Source organism: Miscanthus floridulus, chromosome 1 (genome assembly GCF_019320115.1).
Source record: "Miscanthus floridulus cultivar M001 chromosome 1, ASM1932011v1, whole genome shotgun sequence".
NCBI classification, from domain to species: domain Eukaryota; kingdom Viridiplantae; phylum Streptophyta; class Magnoliopsida; order Poales; family Poaceae; genus Miscanthus; species Miscanthus floridulus.
Genome location: NC_089580.1, coordinates 147,278,703 through 147,297,828, shown reverse-complemented (window position 1 = coordinate 147,297,828; position 19,126 = coordinate 147,278,703). Strand labels below are relative to the sequence as shown.

The 19,126-nt window shown below is 46.9% G+C and overlaps 1 protein-coding gene and 1 non-coding gene across 4 annotated transcripts; one reads left to right on the top strand and one right to left on the bottom strand.

The window, feature by feature from the left end:
- The first annotated feature begins 516 nt into the window (after positions 1-516).
- Positions 517-15,621, top strand: LOC136543463 (alpha-N-acetylglucosaminidase-like). Of its 3 annotated transcripts, none has more exons than XM_066535909.1 (19): positions 517-882; positions 995-1,074; positions 1,469-1,680; positions 2,132-2,253; positions 3,056-3,141; positions 3,591-3,685; positions 3,894-3,975; positions 4,820-4,926; positions 5,102-5,132; positions 11,895-12,012; positions 12,369-12,419; positions 12,565-12,674; positions 12,799-12,901; positions 13,299-13,397; positions 13,956-14,066; positions 14,150-14,385; positions 14,631-14,844; positions 14,938-15,016; positions 15,121-15,621. In XM_066535909.1, exons 1-19 carry the CDS (start codon positions 646-648, stop codon positions 15,357-15,359), a joined length of 2,412 nt encoding a protein of 803 aa, XP_066392006.1. In that variant the 5' UTR covers positions 517-645; the 3' UTR covers positions 15,360-15,621. The 3 variants fall into 3 exon arrangements, with proteins under 3 accessions (XP_066392006.1, XP_066392002.1, XP_066392010.1); XM_066535905.1 differs by having other exon boundaries at positions 14,607-14,844; positions 15,121-15,616; XM_066535913.1 differs by lacking the exons at positions 517-882; positions 995-1,074 and having other exon boundaries at positions 1,532-1,680; positions 2,122-2,253; positions 14,607-14,844; positions 15,121-15,614.
- Positions 15,622-16,258: 637 nt separating this feature from the next.
- Positions 16,259-16,469, bottom strand: LOC136512468 (small nucleolar RNA U3). Its single transcript, XR_010773096.1, has one exon. It is a non-coding gene; the product is annotated as a small nucleolar RNA U3 (small nucleolar RNA).
- Positions 16,470-19,126: the final 2,657 nt, after the last annotated feature.

Genomic DNA, 19,126 nt, shown 5'->3' with positions numbered 1-19,126 from the left:
TTGCGCCGTGCGCAGCATCCTGCGCAGCTACGGTGTGCGCCTAGACGAGCGCGACGTCTCCATGCACGCCATCTTCAAGGCCGAGCTCCCGGAGCTCCTCGGGCCCGGCTTCGTAGGCGCCACGCTCCCGCGCGTGTTCGTCGACGGCCAGTGCCGAGGACGTGCACTTCCTGCACGAGGCGGGCGAGCTCGGGCGCGCCCTGGAGGGGTGCGGGCCGCGCCCTCACGGAAGCTCGGGTACATGGAGCCGTGCTTCCGGTTCGTGCCGTGAGAGAGAAGGAAAGGTCTATTTCTTTAATAAGAAAACGCATGGTTCACGTGCGCTTGCGCCATGCTATCTAAGCCACATCAAAACGTTGTTCCGATGAGTTATGGACCTAAGTGATATATTTAAACAACATTAAAGTATCAGAAATACAATTTAAGAGTTTGACCTAAGTGGCACCCAAGACGTACGATGCATATTACTCATTAATTAATCTCCGTGCCGAGATCGTCACGGATTCCTTCTTCCTCGTTCCTACTGAGCCAGTCAGCGGCTGAGTGATCGGCTACTTCTACGCGCGCCGCGAGCATCACCAACGCCAAGCAAGTAGCAACGGGGGTGGACTGAGCGCGGTCCCCAACACGGGCCAGAATTCCGCCATGAGGCCCTCGCCGCCGCGGCGCCTCCCCCTGGCTCCCTTCCTCCTGCTGCTCACGCTCCTCTCGCCGCCTCGAGCGGCGGCGGCGGCGGGCGGCCCGTCCGCGTGGGTGGCGCTCCGCGGGGCGGCGGGCAGCCGAAAGGCGTCTCCGGCGGAGAAGGAAGCGGCGGCCGCGGGGCTCCTCCGCCGGCTGCTCCCTTCCCACGCGGGCAGCTTCAGCTTCCGGATCGACTCCAAGGTTTGAGCATCCTAGTGCGGCTACTTCGTGTTATTACTCCCCCCGCTTGTTTCGGGGCAGCATTGGTTGACTTCCCTGTGTGTGTCCGTTTTGCTTGCTGTGCTCGCTCCAGGGCGCCGTCTGCGGTCAATCAAGCTGCTTCAGTATAAGCAACGTCGTTGACGGCTCGGCCAAAGGTGGAGCGGAGATTCTGTACGTTCCTCTTTTTTCCCTCCTATTAGCCATGATGCCGTGAACTTTGGCCGCGCAGTCTTGAAATGATCCATCTGTGGGTTGAGGCTGTGCTTTGTGGCTTGCCTCACCACTGTATGGTGGGTGCATTGATGAGGTTTTGATTTCCATAAATAAATAACCAAACATGGTGATGAAGTCGCTCATTCCTGTTCTTGATTTTCCTCTTTGTATGATCGCTCCTCATTAAGTTGGCGCATTGGTTTGCTTAAAAATCCAAAAAAGAGTCTTGTGCTTTGCTTCCTTAGTTGAGCATTCAGAATGCATGTAATGCAAGGACTGCCAGAATTGTACGTTTGTTTTGGCTCCATCGTGAAGGTGAATGCAATCACCTCTTCATGTTTATGCTATACAGGATACAGGGAACCACAGGTGTTGAGCTTGCATCTGGCCTACATTGGTATTTGAAATACTGGTGTGGCGCACATATCTCCTGGGACAAGACTGGGGGTGCCCAGCTGGCATCGATTCCTTCTCCTGGATCTCTGCCACGGGTGCAGGGCAAGGGAGTCAAGATTGAGCGCCCTGTTCCATGGAATTACTATCAGAATGTCGTCACTTCTAGCTGTGAGTCCTTTCTTGTCTTAAATATTTGTTTTCATTATCTTTGTTTGATTCCAAATTTATTAATCTCTTGATTTCTTCAGCGTCAACCTCCTTGTCCCTTGTAATAGTCAATACTTTACTGTCTAGGTGTGTGGCAGATATAAGGGCATGATGTGGTCTTGAAAATATGATTCTTGCCATATTTTCTATTGATGCAGTACCAATCTACTACTAGTACTTCTATTGCAAGTCAAGAACTAATGTTTCAGCATTTATTCTCCTACACCCTAATCCTAAAGATTTCATCCTATGATTTTTGGCTCTGTTGACCTGCCCTTTCCATACTTCTAACATTTGTCCAACTGGATTTATTTATAACTTCTAATTTTGAAAGAAATGACTCTGAGGCTTCCCACTATTTACGTGGATTCCAACATTTTTTCTCTGACAAAATTCATGTAGCATTCTATAGACTCCTTTGTGTGGTGGGACTGGAAAAGATGGGAGAAAGAAATTGACTGGATGGCACTTCAAGGAATTAACTTGCCTTTAGCATTTACTGGACAGGAATCTATCTGGCAGAAGGTTTTTAAGGTAGTGTGACAGACACATCTACAACTCTGAAATGTTCTATCAAAGTTGCACCTTATATTGTTTAAAAACATATTTCCATTAGTTTTTACAGTTTAGAGCCCTATAGTACTTCAAGTTATTGAGAATAATTTTATTGATGGTGGGCCATATGTTTAGGCTGAGCAGAATCTTGGCCAGTGTAACAACTACTACTATTCAGGCTGCACAGCCTTGCCCATTCGTGGCCACTAGGTTTATCTCAGCAAGTTGACCTAGAGTGTTTTCCCTTATCAGCAGTAATTGATCATATTAGTACAATAAATTTGCGTTTTATTCTAAAAAACTAGAATCAATACGATGAAATAGTAGAATATCACCCAAGCTGACAAGTATTTAACCCAATTTATTAGTTCTTTATGTGCCAAACTTTTGAGACTACGGATAATAACCTTGCAACTACATAATTACACATGTTCGAGAAAAACAACATAGTTTATACATCAACTATTATCTCAACACTCAAACAATTCAAAAAACTTACATGGATTGCAGACTTGCAGTTATTAGAAAGTTACATCGCTGATACATGTTTAGATGTGTAGTATAGTGTGTATTTTCCCTCTCCTAGAGGGGAGTTTCTGCTTAGGTTACATGTGCATCTATCCCCATTGGCAATGGGAATATATCTGAGTTGCATATTCCTGTTCTTTTTTGTTACTGCTTTTTCTTGTCCCTACGTCATTTTAACTTATGCTGTGTTTTGAGTTTCTTTTCAACCTCCTGTTGCCATGGGGGCCTTGTTAATTATTGCATTTTATTTCAGAGTTTTAATGTTACCGACAGAGATTTAGCTGATTTTTTCGGTGGACCAGCTTTCCTGGCTTGGGCTAGAATGGGGAACTTGCATGGGTAAGTTAACAGTTCTCCAGCGTGTTCAAAAAAAAACTATAAAATAGACGAGGCTACATTCTCTGATATAGGTGATTAGTTCAGATAGCATGATGAATTCCCTGATGCTTAAAAATAAGGAGCCATATTCTTGTTTACAAGTGTCAAAGATGTATCTTTAGGAGGTGTTCACTGTTTGGAATTTTGGTTCAGTGGAACTCTGCATTTTGCTGCATTGAATACAGATTATTAAAAGTTTCTCTTCCTGCTTGTTTCTCTCTGCATATTATTGTTCCCATTTCATGTGACCAAAGATTCATTCTAACTTAATTATAGCATTGACCACAACATTGCAGTTGTTCTATACTTAACTAGTTAACTTTGTATGATATTAAGACTTTTTGGAGATGATCATTTGTACATATCTGACATAAAAAGTTAATGAATTTATAATTCTTCAATTTCTTTAGCTGGGGTGGACCACTGTCACAAAACTGGTTGGATCAACAATTGGCATTGCAGAAGAAAATACTATCCCGGATGATTGAGCTTGGGATGGTCCCTGGTATGTTTTTTGTTTTATTGTCCAAAATTACTATTCTTCAACCTTTAACATATGCCATTGCATTTATACCACCTTTCCATCCTTTTTTGGCAATGTGTTTTTTATGCGAAGTTGAAAGATCAATGGACTTTTTACTAGCAATATTCTATTACTACAGTGGGTTAAATACTGTTTCAAGTTATACTAATGACGTACTACTACTTTACAGTTCTTCCATCGTTCTCAGGAAATGTTCCAGCTGTTTTCGCAAAATTATTTCCATCAGCCAATATTACCCGGCTTGGTGATTGGTAACATACTTTCTTATATCGTTTGTACCAATATCTTCTGAAAATTTGTGCTGGCTTAGGTAGTAGTTATGGTGACCAAGTCCAGACGTACTGGTGATCATATCATATTCATAATGCCTCTTGAAAAGTAACTTCCGTAAAGTACTAGGAATATAGGACATCTGGAAGAGTGTAATGGACAAGAAGGTTTCAGACTCACTCTTCTTAACATGTAATAGTTACAAACATTTTATAGTTGGGTTAACACTATATAGGGCTGCTGGCACGATTGCAAGCCAACAACTTATTTGTAAGGGGCAATATATGCATACATGACCTGATATCTTTACACGATATGCTTTTATATCCTCATTTTTCAAGGAAAAAAGTGCGGTTTTGACTCAACTTCTTCGCACTAGACTGCAGAAATCTTAAGACAAAATTTGCTACAGGACGTAAACTGATGTCGAGCTGCCTGCGGACACAAAAAAAAAGTGCTACATGCTGGCAGTCACTGTCAATGTGAGAATTTGCTAGAAGACACCGCGTCCATTAAAATAATCATTTCCAACCCTAGAGGAGAAGGTGTCTTCCAGCAAATTATCACATTGCCAGAGTGACTGACAGTATTTAACTATTTATCAATTTTTTATATGTCTGCAGGCTGCTCGACATCAGTTTTTGTGTCCTGTAGCAAATTTTGCCAAGTCTTAAACATATCAAGTCTGTGTACTGCGAGTGCTTGTGTGCCTGATTTCAACATGAAAGTATCAGTTGATCAGAATTTCATGTTTTCAGTTATAAAACTTTTTACTGAAAATATCTTACGTTGTTTTGATTTTCTACGTGATATTTTGTACTTCAGGAATACAGTTGATGCTAATCCTAAGTGGTGCTGCACTTATCTTCTTGATCCTTCTGATTCATTGTTTATAGATGTGGGGCAGGCTTTTATCAGGCAACAGATAAAAGGTATATACTTGCCATTTTTTTGGTGCAAGATATGATCATAGGAAACTTGAATTTGTTCTGAAGTTTCTGGATCAAATAAATCAATTAATAAGAATGCATGTTTGATGTATGTTTTTGTGATCTTTATGTAAGGTTTCATATTCTTTCTTTTTTTAACTTTTCTGGATGTTTGCAGAGTACGGCGATGTAACCAACATCTATAACTGGTAAGGCCTACTAATCTGCTTCTTTGAAATGTCGCCTAAATGCATTCTGTGATTGCTCTGTGTATCATTTGCATGTTGGGCCACAACGCTTGGCTTTCATATGCTTAGTGGGAATGGTTTATCTTTCCTTGTCAGTTATGGAGATGATCCATTGATTGTTAACAAAGAATATGTTCAAGAATATTTTGACCCTTGGTTGCTGGAAACTTTAAGAACAGTTCAACATTAAAAGATATTTCATACCAGTTTAGTTTTGTAGAAAGAAGGGCGGGCCTGGTGCAAGCGGTAGAGTCTTACCGCCTGTGACCGGAAGTGATAGAAGCCAAAGGCTGAGATTGATTAGCTTAATGAGAGATTACAGCAGAGGTGTTACATATATATAGAGAGTACAAGAGAGCCCAAAGGGCCTGGCCAGCCTGGAGGCGGCGCCCCAAGGGGCCAGTCTAGCCTAGGGAATTGGCAACAATAAATAGGGACTAATAACTCTAACACCCCCCCCCCCCCCCCCCCCCCCCCCGCAGTCGAAACGTTATTGGAACGAACGTTCAGGCTGAAGCGAAAATCCATGAAGACCGAGGAGGGAAGACCCTTGGTGAAGACATCGGCGAACTGCGACGTGGTGGGAACATGAAGCACACGGACAGCCCCAAGGGCGACCCGTTCCCGAACGAAGTGGAGGTCGATCTCCACGTGCTTGGTGCGCTGATGTTGAACGGGGTTGGTGGAGAGGTAGACGGCGCTGACGTTGTCGCAGTAGACGAGGGAGGCAGAGGCCAGCGGGTGATGCAGCTCCTGGAGAAGTTGCCGCAGCCAGGAGGCTTCAGCCACGCCGTTAGCAACAGCGCGGTATTCGGCCTCGGCACTTGAGCGCGAAACCGTGGGTTGGCGCTTGGAGGACCAGGAGATGAGGCTGCCACCGAGGAAGACAGCGTAGCCGGAGGTGGAGCGGCGGGTGTCGGGGTAGCCGGCCCAGTCAGCGTCGGTGTAGACCACGAGCTGAGTCGGAGCAGAACGGGGAATGACAAGGCCAAAGTCAAGAGTGCCCTGAAGGTAGCGAAGGATCCGCTTGGCAGCCACAAGATGAGCTTCCCTGGGATCATGCATGTATAGGCAGACTTGTTGAACAGCGTAGGCGATGTCAGGCCGGGTGAAAGTCAGGTACTGAAGGGCACCAGCAAGGCTGCGGTATGCTGTAGGATCAGCAACAGCAGGGCCGGCAGCAGCAGAGACCTTAGCACAAGTGTCAACGGGGGTAGAGCATGGCTTGCAGTCACTCATGCCGTGGCGAGCAAGAATGTCCAGGGTGTACTGACGTTGTGAGAGAAATAGAGTGTCCCGGTTGCGCTGAACAGCTATGCCAAGGAAATGGTGCAGAGGACCAAGATCTTTCATGGCGAATTCTTGTTTGAGTGCAGCGATGACCCGGTGTAAGATTTGCTGAGAAGATGCAGTGAGCACGATATCATCCACATAGAGGAGCAGATAGACTGTCTCAGTACCGCGCCGGTAGATAAACAGAGAGGTGTCAGACTTGGCTTCGGTGAATCCCAGAGTCAGCAGAAAGGAGGCAAACCAGCTGTACCATGCGCGCGGTGCCTGCTTCAAACCATAGAGTGACTTGTTGAGTTTGCAAACATGTTCAGGGAGAGTAGGATCAACAAAGCCAGCGGGCTGTGAGCAGTATACTGTTTCGGACAGAGTGCCATGAAGAAAGGCATTCTTCACATCAAGTTGATGGATCGGCCAATCCCTAGAATGAGCCAGAGTGATGACTGTGCGAACTGTAGCAGGTTTGACAACAGGGCTGAATGTTTCATCATAATCAACACCGGGCTGTTGAGTAAACCCGCGAAGAACCCAGCGAGCCTTGTATCTGTCCAGAGAGCCATCAGCATGAAATTTGTGCTTGAAAATCCATTTACCGGTGACAACATTTGCCTTGGGAGGATGAGGAACGAGGTCCCAAGTGTGGTTGTCGGAGAGAGCAGCAAATTCCTCTTCCATGGCCTGGCGCCAGTGAGGATTGGCAAGAGCGTCGCGACACGTGCGCGGGAGCGGGGAGAGGACCTCGGCGTGCAGACCGAAGCGAGGCTGCCGGAACCCGATCTTCCCACGGGTAGCCATACCATGGGAATTGGCGACAGGTGGGATGGGAACAGCCCCAGTTGGAAGCTGGGGGCCGTGCTTGACATAGTGCGGTGGAGATGGGACGATGCTGGAGCGTCGAAGAGCGGGAGCCTCAACAGAAGGCTCGGTCGTCGGGCTTGGTGCAGGAGGACGTCGGTGGTAGACGTGGATGATGGGCGGCCTGTGGACCGGCACCTGTACAGGGGGTGCTGAGGGTGCTGAAACATCCTGCACAGGGGGTACAGGAGGCACTGTGGGCGCCGAAACAGCCTGCACAGGGGGCGCTGCAGGCACCTGGACAGCGGGCGCTGCAGGTACAGAGGGCGCCGCAGGTGCCTGTACAGCGGGCGCCGTAGGTGCCGGTACAGTGGGTGCCGCAGGCGCCTGTACAACGGGTGCTGCAGGCGGCCTGGGCAGGGAGAAGCCTGGCGGAGGCCCAGCAGCCCTGGGAATACCTGCAGATAGAGGAGGGACTGACAGGGAATCATCATTAGTTAGAAAATCAAGTTCAGTGGGTCGAAGACAACGTGACGAGAGATGATGACCCGATTGGTGGTAAGGTCAAGGCACCGATAACCCTTGTGATCCGGAGAGTAGCCGAGGAAGGCGCACAAAGTGGACCGAGGGGCCAGCTTGTGAGGGGCCGTGGCGGTGAGATTTGGATAGCAGGAGCATCCAAAGGTCCGAAGATCATGATAGGAGGGAAGGGTGCCGTGGAGAGCGAAGAATGGGGTGCTTATGTGCAAGGTTTTGGTGGGGAGGCGATTGATGAGGTGGGTGGCTGTGGCGAGAGCATCGGCCCAATATGAGGGGGGCATGGAAGCTTGGAACAACAAGGTGCGGGTGGTGTTGTTGATGGTGCGAATCATGCGTTCGGCTTTGCCATTCTGCTGTGAGGTGTAGGGGCAGGACATGCGGAGAGAGACACCTTTAGCAAGGAAGAAAGCACGAGACGCAGAGTTATCAAACTCGCGGCCATTATCACATTGCACAGCCTTGATAACGCACCCGAACTAAGTGAGCACGAAAGCAAAGAAATTGGAGAGAACAGGGAAAGTGTCAGATTTCAGGCGAAGAGGAAATGTCCAAACAAAGTGTGAGCAATCATCAATAATGACTAAATAATATTTAAAGCCAGATACACTGATGACAGGTGATGTCCACAGATCACAATGAATTAAGTCAAAAAAATTTATTGCTCTGGACAGGGAACTAGTGAAGGGCAAGCGAACATGGCGCCCAAGCTGACACGCATGGCAGATAGAATCATCATCAGGTTTGCTGCACACGATAGAAGAGGTTTGAGCAAGACGCTGAAGGGCAGCTTTGCCGGGGTGTCCGAGGCGGCGATGCCAAGTGGTCGGAGATGGAGTGGCTACGAGAGCGCAGGAGCCGGAGGATGATGATGGAAGCTGCAGGGTGTACAGAGGCCCCGAGCTGTTACATCGAAGGAGGACGTTCTTGGAACGGAGATCCTTCACAGAAATACCAAGAGGGTCAAATTCAATAGAAACAAGATTATCAGTGGTAAACTGTCTAACAGAGAGAAGATTTTTGATAATATCAGGGGCAACAAGAACATTATTAAGGTGAAAGGGGCCAGGGAGAGTGGAGTAGCCAGTACCCATGACCGGTAAAGTGGCTCCATTGCCGACAACAATGGAGGAGGTGAAGGAGGAGGATGGTGACAAAGTGACCATACCGGAGTTAGAAGCGATGTGGGAAGAAGCTCCCGAATCGACGACCCAGTCCGAGGCGCTCGGCGGCGGAGTGAGGGAGACGGTGCTGAACGCGTTGGCGAGCGCCTGAGGATCCCATGGAGACCACGCAGACGGGGGCGCCGGGGCGGGCGGCTGGTAGAAGGCAGCCGGCGCCGGAGGATAATATGCGCCGGGGGCAGCAGGGCCAGCCATCATGGCCTGCTGTGGTGGCTGGCCAGGGCGCGGTGGTGGGCCACGAGAGCCGCCGGAGGAGGACCCAGGCCACATATGAATGGACCCAGTCCACGGGTTGAGGAAGGAGGGCCACTGTGGGCCACCAGGAGGACCGCCGGTGGGCTGTGGGCCGCCAGTCGAGTTGCCTTGGCCGCGACCACCGCGGCGACGCCAGCCACGACCGCTGTTGCCACCAGCCGGAGCACCCCCCCCCCTCGCAGCTGGTGGAGGTCGCGGGGACGCAGCAGCAGGGGTGGGCGTCCTGGGGGGCGTAGAGGCGACGAGAGCTGAAGGAGGCGCCGAAGGCGGTGCCATGTTGAGCTCGGCCAGGCGCAGGTCGGCACGAACGTCGGCGAAGGAAGGGAATGGTCGCTGGCGGGTGACGAGTTGAGACATGAACTGGAAATGTTCATTGAGGCCGCGCAGGACGTTCAGCACGAGGGTGCGGTCCTGGACGAGCTCGCCAAGATCAGCAAGTGCATCGGCCATGGTCTTCATCTTGCGGCAGAAGTCGTCGACGGAGAGGGCACCCTGGCAGAGAATGCGGAATTCGGCGTCGAGGAGCATGGCGCGGGACTCGCGATTGTTTAGGAACTGCTGCTCCAGCCCGAGCCATGCTCCCCGAGCGGTGATGCCTTCCCGCTCGTGGACGACGTCCAGAAGGTCGGGGGAGATGGTGTTGAAGATCCAGGAGACAACGACGCAGTCCATACGGGACCACGCCGGATCGTAGAGGCGGGAGTCGTCGCAGAGGACGTGATCCTTCAGGGCAAAGCGGTCGAGGAGGAGGAGGACGTAGCCGCGCCACTTGGAGTAGTTGGAAGCCTGAAGATCGAGGACGATCGGGATCAGGTTCTTGATATTCTGGACGGTGGCAGCCTGGCTGTGTAGATGGGTGATGGCGGCTGCTTCAGAGGAGAAGGAGCGGGCGTCGTCATCGTCCTGCGGGTCCTCGTCGCGATGGGATTCGCCGCGAATGCGCTCCCGGAGGGCCGCGGCCTGCTGCTCCAGGGCGTCTGCCTGCGCGCGCTCTTTGGCGAGAGCGGCGGCGGCGAGGCGAACACGCTCCTGGGCCGCGGTGGCGTTCTTGAGGAGGTCAGCCTCCGCCTGAAGGGCCAGGCTACGCTCGGTGTTGGTGGAGCGCAGAGAAGTAGCCTCATCTTCCAGCTTCTGGGCGGCGGCGAGTGCTTCGTCGCGGAGCTTGGCTGCGGCGGAGGCACCCAGGACACCGGAGGCGGAGGTGGCGCCATGGGTGCGCGCGGGCGACGGCCAACCGAGGGGCGCGCGCGCGGGAGCCGGGCGGATAGAGGAGACGGGCGCGGCGAGCGAACGGGCGGACGCGGGCGCCGAGAAGAGCGGCGCGCGCAGCGACCGAGAGTCGCGCGCAGCGGCCGAGAGGGCGCGTGCGCCTGGGAAACGCGCGCGCGCCTAGGAGAGCGGAAACGCAGGGTGGGCGGTACGGCTCAGGAGAGAGCGTCTGATACCATGATAGAAGCCAAAGGTTGAGATTGATTAGCTTAATGAGAGATTACAGCAGAGGTGTTACATATATATAGAGAGTACAGGAGAGCCCAAAGGGCCTGTCCAGCCTGGAGGCGGCGCCCCAAGGGGCCAGTCTAGCCTAGGGAATTGGCAACAATAAATAGGGACTAATAACTCTAACAGGAAGGTCCCGGGTTCGAGTCGCGGTCTCCTCGCATTGCACAGGTGAGGGTAAGGCTTGCCACTAACACCCTTCCCCAGACCCCGCACAGAGCGGGAGCTCTCTGCACTAGGTACGCCCTTTTTAGTTTTGTAGAAAGGGATACACCTTAAATGTTTTTTTTTCTCGAACACGCAGGAGAACTGCGTATCATTATATTAAGAAGAAAAAACTGGGTAGAAAAAACCTTACAAAACACATACACTAACACCTTAATACTCACAGATACACCTTAAATGTTGAAAATACGAAGGGAAAATCTCAACAATCCACCTGCAGGATTGTTCCTAAGTTGTAAACAATGAAGCAATGCTTTAGCTTTGGAAGACGTCTCAGGAGAATGCCCAGTATCTCCTGATGGGTCCAGATATTTCTATGTTTTATCTCATGAGCCATGACGAACTGTAGATGGAATGAATGCTTTGATGAACAAGCTAAGAATATAGGGACACAATTATATATGAAAATGGAAATGGATTCGGAGACATCCATTTAGTATCCATATTAGAAACGAATACGAATACATATATCCATATTATACGTTTTAACGGACACGGATTCAGATAATTCGGGTTTTTAAACATCCATTTCCACCCCCTAGTGATTAGGATGATTGATGTTGAGTCATTATAGGCAAGGATCACAATTGATTGGTTCTGTTTCTATAAGCCATACCCTAGGTCATCCTTGCCTATATATGTGTAATCTTTCACCCTCCATAATCAATCTATCAATTCTGTGCCATATTCTTGCTTACAGATATTCGTTTCAAAAAAATTCTTGCTTACAGATACATATCGTCCTGTTTAAGGTATTGATAGTGGATAGTTCAAAATTCTTGATTTATTGGTTATGCATTATGTCATTCTGCTCATGTCATTGGCTAGTGGCTTAGCATGCTTTTGGGCATCCTGTGTATATTCTTGTGCTCACTTGCTGTGTCTACTTTCTACATCATGTACACATTGCACATTTTACAGTTATGGTTGTTACTTTCAGTGACACATTCAATGAGAATACCCCACCAACAGATGAACCAGCATATATTTCATCACTTGGTTCTGCTATCTATGAAGCAATGTCCCGAGGTAACAAGAATGCAGTGTGGTTAATGCAGGTGTGCTCACTCTTCTTTTACCTTTGAAATGTAAAACATTCTTCATTTTATCATTTTCTGTTGTGATAGCAACCATATATCCTCTAGACGGTAGTAACTTGTCCAGTTAACAAGATGGAGTGCAGAGTACAATATAAAGAAATACACAATACGATCAAACATTGTCCATAGGAAGTACAATATATGAGCTACTATTATTTATAGTGGCTCATTCAATGTTTTTTTAAAAGAAGTTATGTATTAAGTCTTGCACATTGTCTTTGAATAGAGAAAAATCTTGCATTTTTCTTTATCAGACATCATTAGATAAACACATAATTCGAAATCTTTGAACTTTACTGTGCTTATTAATGCAGGGTTGGTTATTCTACTCAGATTCTGCATTCTGGAAGGAGCCACAAATGAAAGTAAGCTCAAGTCTTGTCTTCAATGAGTTTCACTTTGAACAGTCAAACAAATGTGATAACTCATACAATGAAGGTTAATGCATATGTTCTTTTTCCTTTTAACACCTATTTACAAATAGGTTAACCTGCCCCTTTTAACTTTCAGGCACTACTTCACTCTGTTCCAATTGGTAAGATGATAGTTCTCGATTTATTTGCTGATGTCAAGCCCATTTGGAAAATGTCCTCTCAGTTCTACGGCGTACCATACATCTGGTATGTCATCTTTTAACAACCCCTCCATTCCAGACCATTATTTTTGTATTCTCATTGTCAATTTAAATTATGAATATAATTCCTGATTTTCAACCATATTTACTGATTGATTTGCTCAATCTAGGTGCATGTTACACAACTTTGGTGGGAACATTGAAATGTATGGCATACTTGATTCAATTTCATCTGGCCCCATTGATGCTCGTATAAGTTACAATTCAACAATGGTAAGTGCAAATTTTGTCCTATGGAGCAAACATTTCATTTTCATGAGTGAGTTGAAAATCCTTGTCATCTGCTGTTTCAATGTTGAAGTGAATCAATCCCTCCCTCCCTCCTCTCTCTCTCTCTCTCTCTTGCTGGAGTTCTGTGCTCCAGTGGTGGAGCTAAAACTAGGCCAAAGGGGGGCATGACCCTTCTTCATTCTTTAAATTTCTTAAGAAATCACCTCATTCTAGGTAAACACAGAGCATGGTTTACATAGCTTGGCCTCCTGTACATCTACCATCATGCTCCACCGCTGCTGTGCTTGTTATTCTTCTTGATTGGCATGTGTTTCAGAACTGATGTATTTTCAGCGCTGTATCTAATCCGACTCCTTGTGCAATGTTTGACTCTCTTTAGATTGGCGTTGGCATGTGCATGGAGGGAATAGAGCACAATCCAGTTGTTTATGAACTTATGTCTGAAATGGCATTTCATGATAAGAAGGTTGAGGTTGAGGTAAATAGTACAGATGTAAACTTAGCCTTTACGAATTATGATTTACTGCTATTCTTATTTCTTCATCTTGGAACTATTACAGCTGTATAGACTCTATGGAGTATGAGGTGCCATTGTAGACATAGTTTGCACTTTATATATACACATAATTATAGTGTACATTCTATTTATGCACCACTACATAAATTTTAAATACTTATGATAACCAATCTAGCCAAAAGATAACTGCTGCTGAAAGTTCTTTCCCTTCATGTGATTTCAGTGAGATCAGGATTAATTGAAGTTTTCTGTCTTGAGTTAAATGTTGAACTGTGCGTCAAAGAAGGATTGCCAAAAATACCATACTTTGTAATTTGTGTAGTTTCTTGGTACATATATGCTTTGTGCGACCTTGTTTACATGAGGTGAATGAAGTACAGACTGCTACAGATAGTATTTGTCTCTTTCCTTCCGCAGCAGACTTGCTATGGCTATTATTTTATAATCGTCTAACATCTTGACCGCAGGTTTTGCTTTGATAGGTTGATTACCATCTAACATTTGTTCATAACCTTCCAGGATTGGTTAAAAACATACTCCTATAGGAGATATGGTCAAGCAAATGCTGAAATAGAGAAAGCTTGGAGATATTTGTATCATACAATATACAATTGCACTGATGGAATTGCGGTGTGATTTCAAACGAGCTCCTCTGTTGCAACTATCCAGAGCCTGTCCCTAGAATAATATATCCTTTCATATTTTGGTTGCAGGACCATAATAAAGACTATATAGTTGAATTTCCAGACATAAGTCCCAGCTCAGTTAGTTCTCAGCTTTCTAAACGAAGGGGTATGTCAATTATGAGAAACCATAGGAGGTTTTTCTTAAGTGAGGTGTCTGGAAGCCTACCGCATCCGCATCTATGGTATTCTACGAAGGAGGCTATCAAAGCCCTTGAACTATTTCTTGATGCAGGAAGCGTATTTTCAAAAAGTCTCACATATAGGTACAATATGCAACTTTCTTGTAAGTCTTGAGATTAGTCTTTTCTTATTTTCAGCTATTGCCAACTCTATCCCTGCAGTTACAGTTGTCAATTGGTTTAACCAAATCAGGGTATATTTTTTTCTTTGTTTTCTGGTTTAATGAGTAAACTAATTATGCTGCTTAGGCATGTCTTATTGCTTTAACCGATTATTACTGCTGGGTGATAAACTCTTACCTCAGGTATGACCTTGTCGACCTAACTAGGCAGTGCCTATCCAAACTAGCAAATGAAGTGTACCTTGATGCTCTGAGTTCGTACCAAAAGAAAGATTCAAATGGCCTGAATGCTCACACGAGGAAATTTCTTGAGATCATCGTGGATATTGATACACTACTAGCTGCTGATGATAACTTTCTGCTGGGCCCCTGGCTGGAAAGTGCCAAAAGCCTTGCTATAACTGAAAAGGAACGCCAGCAGGTATGTTGCACATGCATTCTTCATCGAATATCTGGATCCTAGAACAATCCCCCTTTTTTCGTTATTGAGGACTGAATTGAACTTTTCTACCAGTACGAGTGGAACGCCAGAACACAGGTGACGATGTGGTATGACAACACAGAGACCGAGCAGAGTAAACTGCATGACTACGGTAATGCCTAGTACAATGGAATAGTTTGTTAGTTGTTTAGCTACTAGCTGTATCCTTCAGCTTTGCGTTACTAATGTTCTTCTCCGTAAACACTAAATCACCAGCCAATAAGTTCTGGAGCGGGCTGCTGAAGAGCTATTACCTTCCAAGGGCGTCAAAATACTTCGCCTACTTAACAAGGAGCCTGCAAGAGAACCAGAGCTTCCAGCTGGAGGAATGGAGGAAGGATTGGATCTCATACTCCAACGAGTGGCAGTCTGGGAAGGAGGTGTACGCCGTGGAGGCCACGGGTGATGCTTTGGCCATTGCCAGGTCACTCTACAGAAAATACTTGAGGTCTTGAGCTAGTCGTTGCTGCCAGGGCCTTGGAATATTTGTTGCCGTGAGGTAATAATGCACGGATGTGACAAATGGACATGAATTGATTGTTTGTGTTCTTCAGCAAGTTACTCGTGTCGTGCCCTTTAGCAAATTGCAACCAATTTTGCAAAATTTTGAGACTTCTGCATTGCAGTTGGCAAATTTTGAGGCTTGCACTGCAGACTGCAGGCATACTCTGCATAGAGATGAAGAATACGGCTGTAGTATGAACATCGCTCACAAGGTTCAGGGACTCGGCTTTACTTTTTTTTGAAACGTATAGTTTTTTTTAATATAACTCAGTTTACTTGGAACAAAAAAAAAGATCAAAACGACTGTGAATTTTCTGCAAATCAAGTAGCAAGAATCACCATGACTCAACAATACTGCACATCGCAGATTGACGTACAGTCAGAGATGAAGAAGCAACCTACAGCAAGCAAAATGTAGCAAAAGTCTTGCTCTATGAATGGTAAAAACGAGCAAGAGATGTGCCTCTTTAAAATTGAGAACATTGTTGAGCAAAATAACAGCTGCCAACTGGAATATTTTGCTCAAATTTACTTCAAATGCAGCAGCAATAAGAAAAAGAGAAACTTGCTTGCTCTATTAATGGCAGAAACGAGCAAGAAATATGCCCTTTCTTTTAAATTGAGAAACATTGTTGAGCAAAAAGACAGCTGTCGGTGGGAACATTTTGCTCAAATTTCGTTCAAATTCAGCACAGCGAAAACAAAAAGAAAAGCTTGTTTCTATTGATGGCAACAACGACAAGGAGAATAAGATATCTGCCCCCTTTTAATTCGAGAGCAATGTTGAGCAAGAAAACAGCTGTTGGAAGTCTTTGCACAGACTGCCTTCAAATGCAGCACAAAAAAAAAGAGCCTGTCAGACAACCTATGGGCCACCCTCAGCCAGGCAGGCCTGACCAGAAACGATCCTCTACAGGACCAGACCCAGCATCAGCTAAATCTTGACCGTTAATCACGCTCTGGCCCATAGGTCTTGACTCATCAACCAGGTTTAAGTGCTTGCCTCCTTATTAGTCAAGGATGCAACGCTACGATCCCAGATCCTGTTCAAGTAAGGTCGTGTTGAATGGCTCCAGAGCTGAGTTTTTAAGTTAGCTTTCACTCTTCTGAGCAAGCGAGGTGGTGCTAATTGGTGGGACTGGCCAGCAATCCCAGCATATCGCGTACTGGGCCGCTCCATTCTGGTATATGCTCTCTCCTATGTGTGGGCTTCAGGTCGAGCCGGTCCATCGAGGCTGCATTAGCTTTACCTCTGTTGATGCCTCCTGCTCGGTCAGCTGATTCCTAGTAGATGATTTGTAGTTGACACTCCACAGAGCTCAATCTTTCATCCTCCCAAAGTGCTAGCCCGGAGTACTACTACCATGCCTTTTTTTTAGGCCAAACAAGCAAAATGTTACTGCTAACCATCACAATCAGTGTAAAACAACAGTATGAAGTATGAACAACTGTCATAATGAGCTAAGCAGCAATGGCCAATGGGCGAGGGTGTGCGAGTGCGTCGTCTCATCTAAAATCGATTGTCTCGTACACCGTCGACCGACCTGGAGAGATCGGCGTCCAGGAGCGTAGCCAAGGCTCCATTTCTGACGACCATCGGCACCATGGGCTCGGCAAGCTCCGACCGAGCAGGAGCTGCCTACTAGCATCTCGACCGACAACTGCGGACATGCATGGCGGGTCTCTCGTCAGGCTTTTCTTGGACGCAGAGGAGGCCGACCTGAAGAATGCACATGCGCAGTTGAGCAAGCTCGGGCTTGGCAATGGCAGGCGCCGGTGCAACCGCCGGATCGAGGAGGGCCGTGACGCTGCGGTCGATCCACAGTCTCCAGGCCCGCGAGAAATTGTTGGCAGGATGTCAGTAAATGAATGTATCACATATGTTGTTTAGTTACAGTATTTGTCAGTTCACCTCCCAAATAGCAGCGCTAATTGCAGAGAACGAAATCAAGGTGAAATTGAAGACTAAAAGGCTATAGGTAATTTAATATGCAATCTTACTTACTTAGGGGTGTTTAGATTGGGCTACAAAAGTCTAGCTGACTAATTTTAGTTCCATTTATTGACTTTTTACCTAAACACTATGATTAAATGGAACTAAATGGGTATTTAGCTAATTAGTCACTAAGAGGTTACTAAATGGGACTAAAGCCCAGGCTGCCTCACCTTTTGGTTACTTTGGATCAAACAGGGGTGGCTAAAGTTTATCAGCTGATTTAGCAGGCTAAATTTTGGCAGCGGATCTAAACATGCCCTTAGAACGAGGCTTGGCCTGTCACAGCTCCTCCTCCGTCCGCTCAGTGTCTCCAACAAAGTGACCCCGAAGCTGTGGACATTGCACTTCAAAGTCGTCTCGCCACCGTCGCTCTGAACGTACCCTGGAGTCTGGAGCCATGTATCCACTTGGTACCATAAATTCAGGAACAGGGTGAGTATCCAGGTAAAAATAAAAAGATTATGAAAACAATAATGCTGGTCCACAGGGGTCTATCCCGTCCGGATATGGCTCATCCTTATCCACTCATCCGTTCTCTCTTAAAAAACCAACACGCACACACGGGAGCGTTATCCGGAATTTCCCCAAATCGACCTCGACCCAGCCCGTCCGCCTGCTTGCCTCTCTCCACTTCCGCTTTCTCTCCCTCCCTCTAGCTCCACTGCTCTGCTCCGCTCGGTCCAGCAGATGGACAGCATGTCGGCCTCGGTGTCGTCGTCGCTGGCGGGAGAGGAGAAGCAGAAGGCGGCACCCGTCAGGCACTGCAAGGGCGTCAACGACCTCGACAAGCTCTGCAGAGGTACCCATCTGCCACTCCTGCAAGTCACCGGGCATGTTTCGGCTGCCGTATCTCAGCGCAGATTCCCGACGCTTGCCATGGTGTTGTTCGAAGCCCGATTTCTCGGTTGCTGCCTCGGCCTTTTCTCTCCCCTATGCTGCATATGTATGTTTCAACTTTCAAGTGTCTCGGACGTTTCAGATTTGCAATTATTTTACCTTGATGTTGCGAAAGTGGATCGGGAGATGTTGCACATGTTGTAAGTGTTTTAGAAGCATGTTGTAAGTGTTTTAGAAGCATGTTGTAAGCGTTTGTTCAAAATGTTTCATCTATTTTCAGACGTATGTTGCAATCATTTTTTGATCTGGACGTTGCATATGTTTCACACATATGTTGCAACAGTATGTTCCAAATGTTTTATCTGTTTCGAGACGTATGTTGCAATCGTTTTTTTATCTGGATGTTGCATATGTTTCGCACATATGTTGTAACAGTATGTTCCAAATATATTTTAGCTCTTTCAATCTTATGTTGCAACAAGTGGTTTCATGTTGTAAGTCGTAATTGTGGATGTTTTATATGTTTCACACACATGTTGCAAGTAAACGTTTTAAATATTTCATCTATTTTCAGACGTATGTTGCATTCAAATATTTTTCATGTTAAAGCGTTTTATGTTGCTCGGCCGGGGGCGAGCGGACTGGGCACGTGACACGTGCTCATCCTCAGTCGGCTCCTAAGTGCCGCCCATGCGGAGAAAGAGGAGGGGGCCAGGGGCGACCGATGGGCATAGAGACAGAGCGAAGGGCGCATGTGGGGCGGGACCAATGTTTTTAGGTCATCCGATTAATCATGATTAGTCGTCCTGGTCGGTCCCTGGTATTCGATTAGGAGGACCGACTCGATTAGCTCGACCAGAAAGATGGTCGTCCGATTAGTCGACG

Bases quoted from the DNA above. Each gene is read 5' to 3' on its own strand.
- LOC136543463 (XM_066535905.1), top strand. From the start codon at position 646: ATGAGGCCCTCGCCGCCGCGGCGCCTCCCCCTGGCTCCCTTCCTCCTG. The intron at 14,067-14,149 runs GTGTGATTTCAA...TTTTGGTTGCAG, and splicing joins ATTGCACTGATGGAATTGCG to GACCATAATAAAGACTATAT. The intron at 14,386-14,606 runs GTACAATATGCA...CTCTTACCTCAG, and splicing joins TCAAAAAGTCTCACATATAG to GTATGACCTTGTCGACCTAA.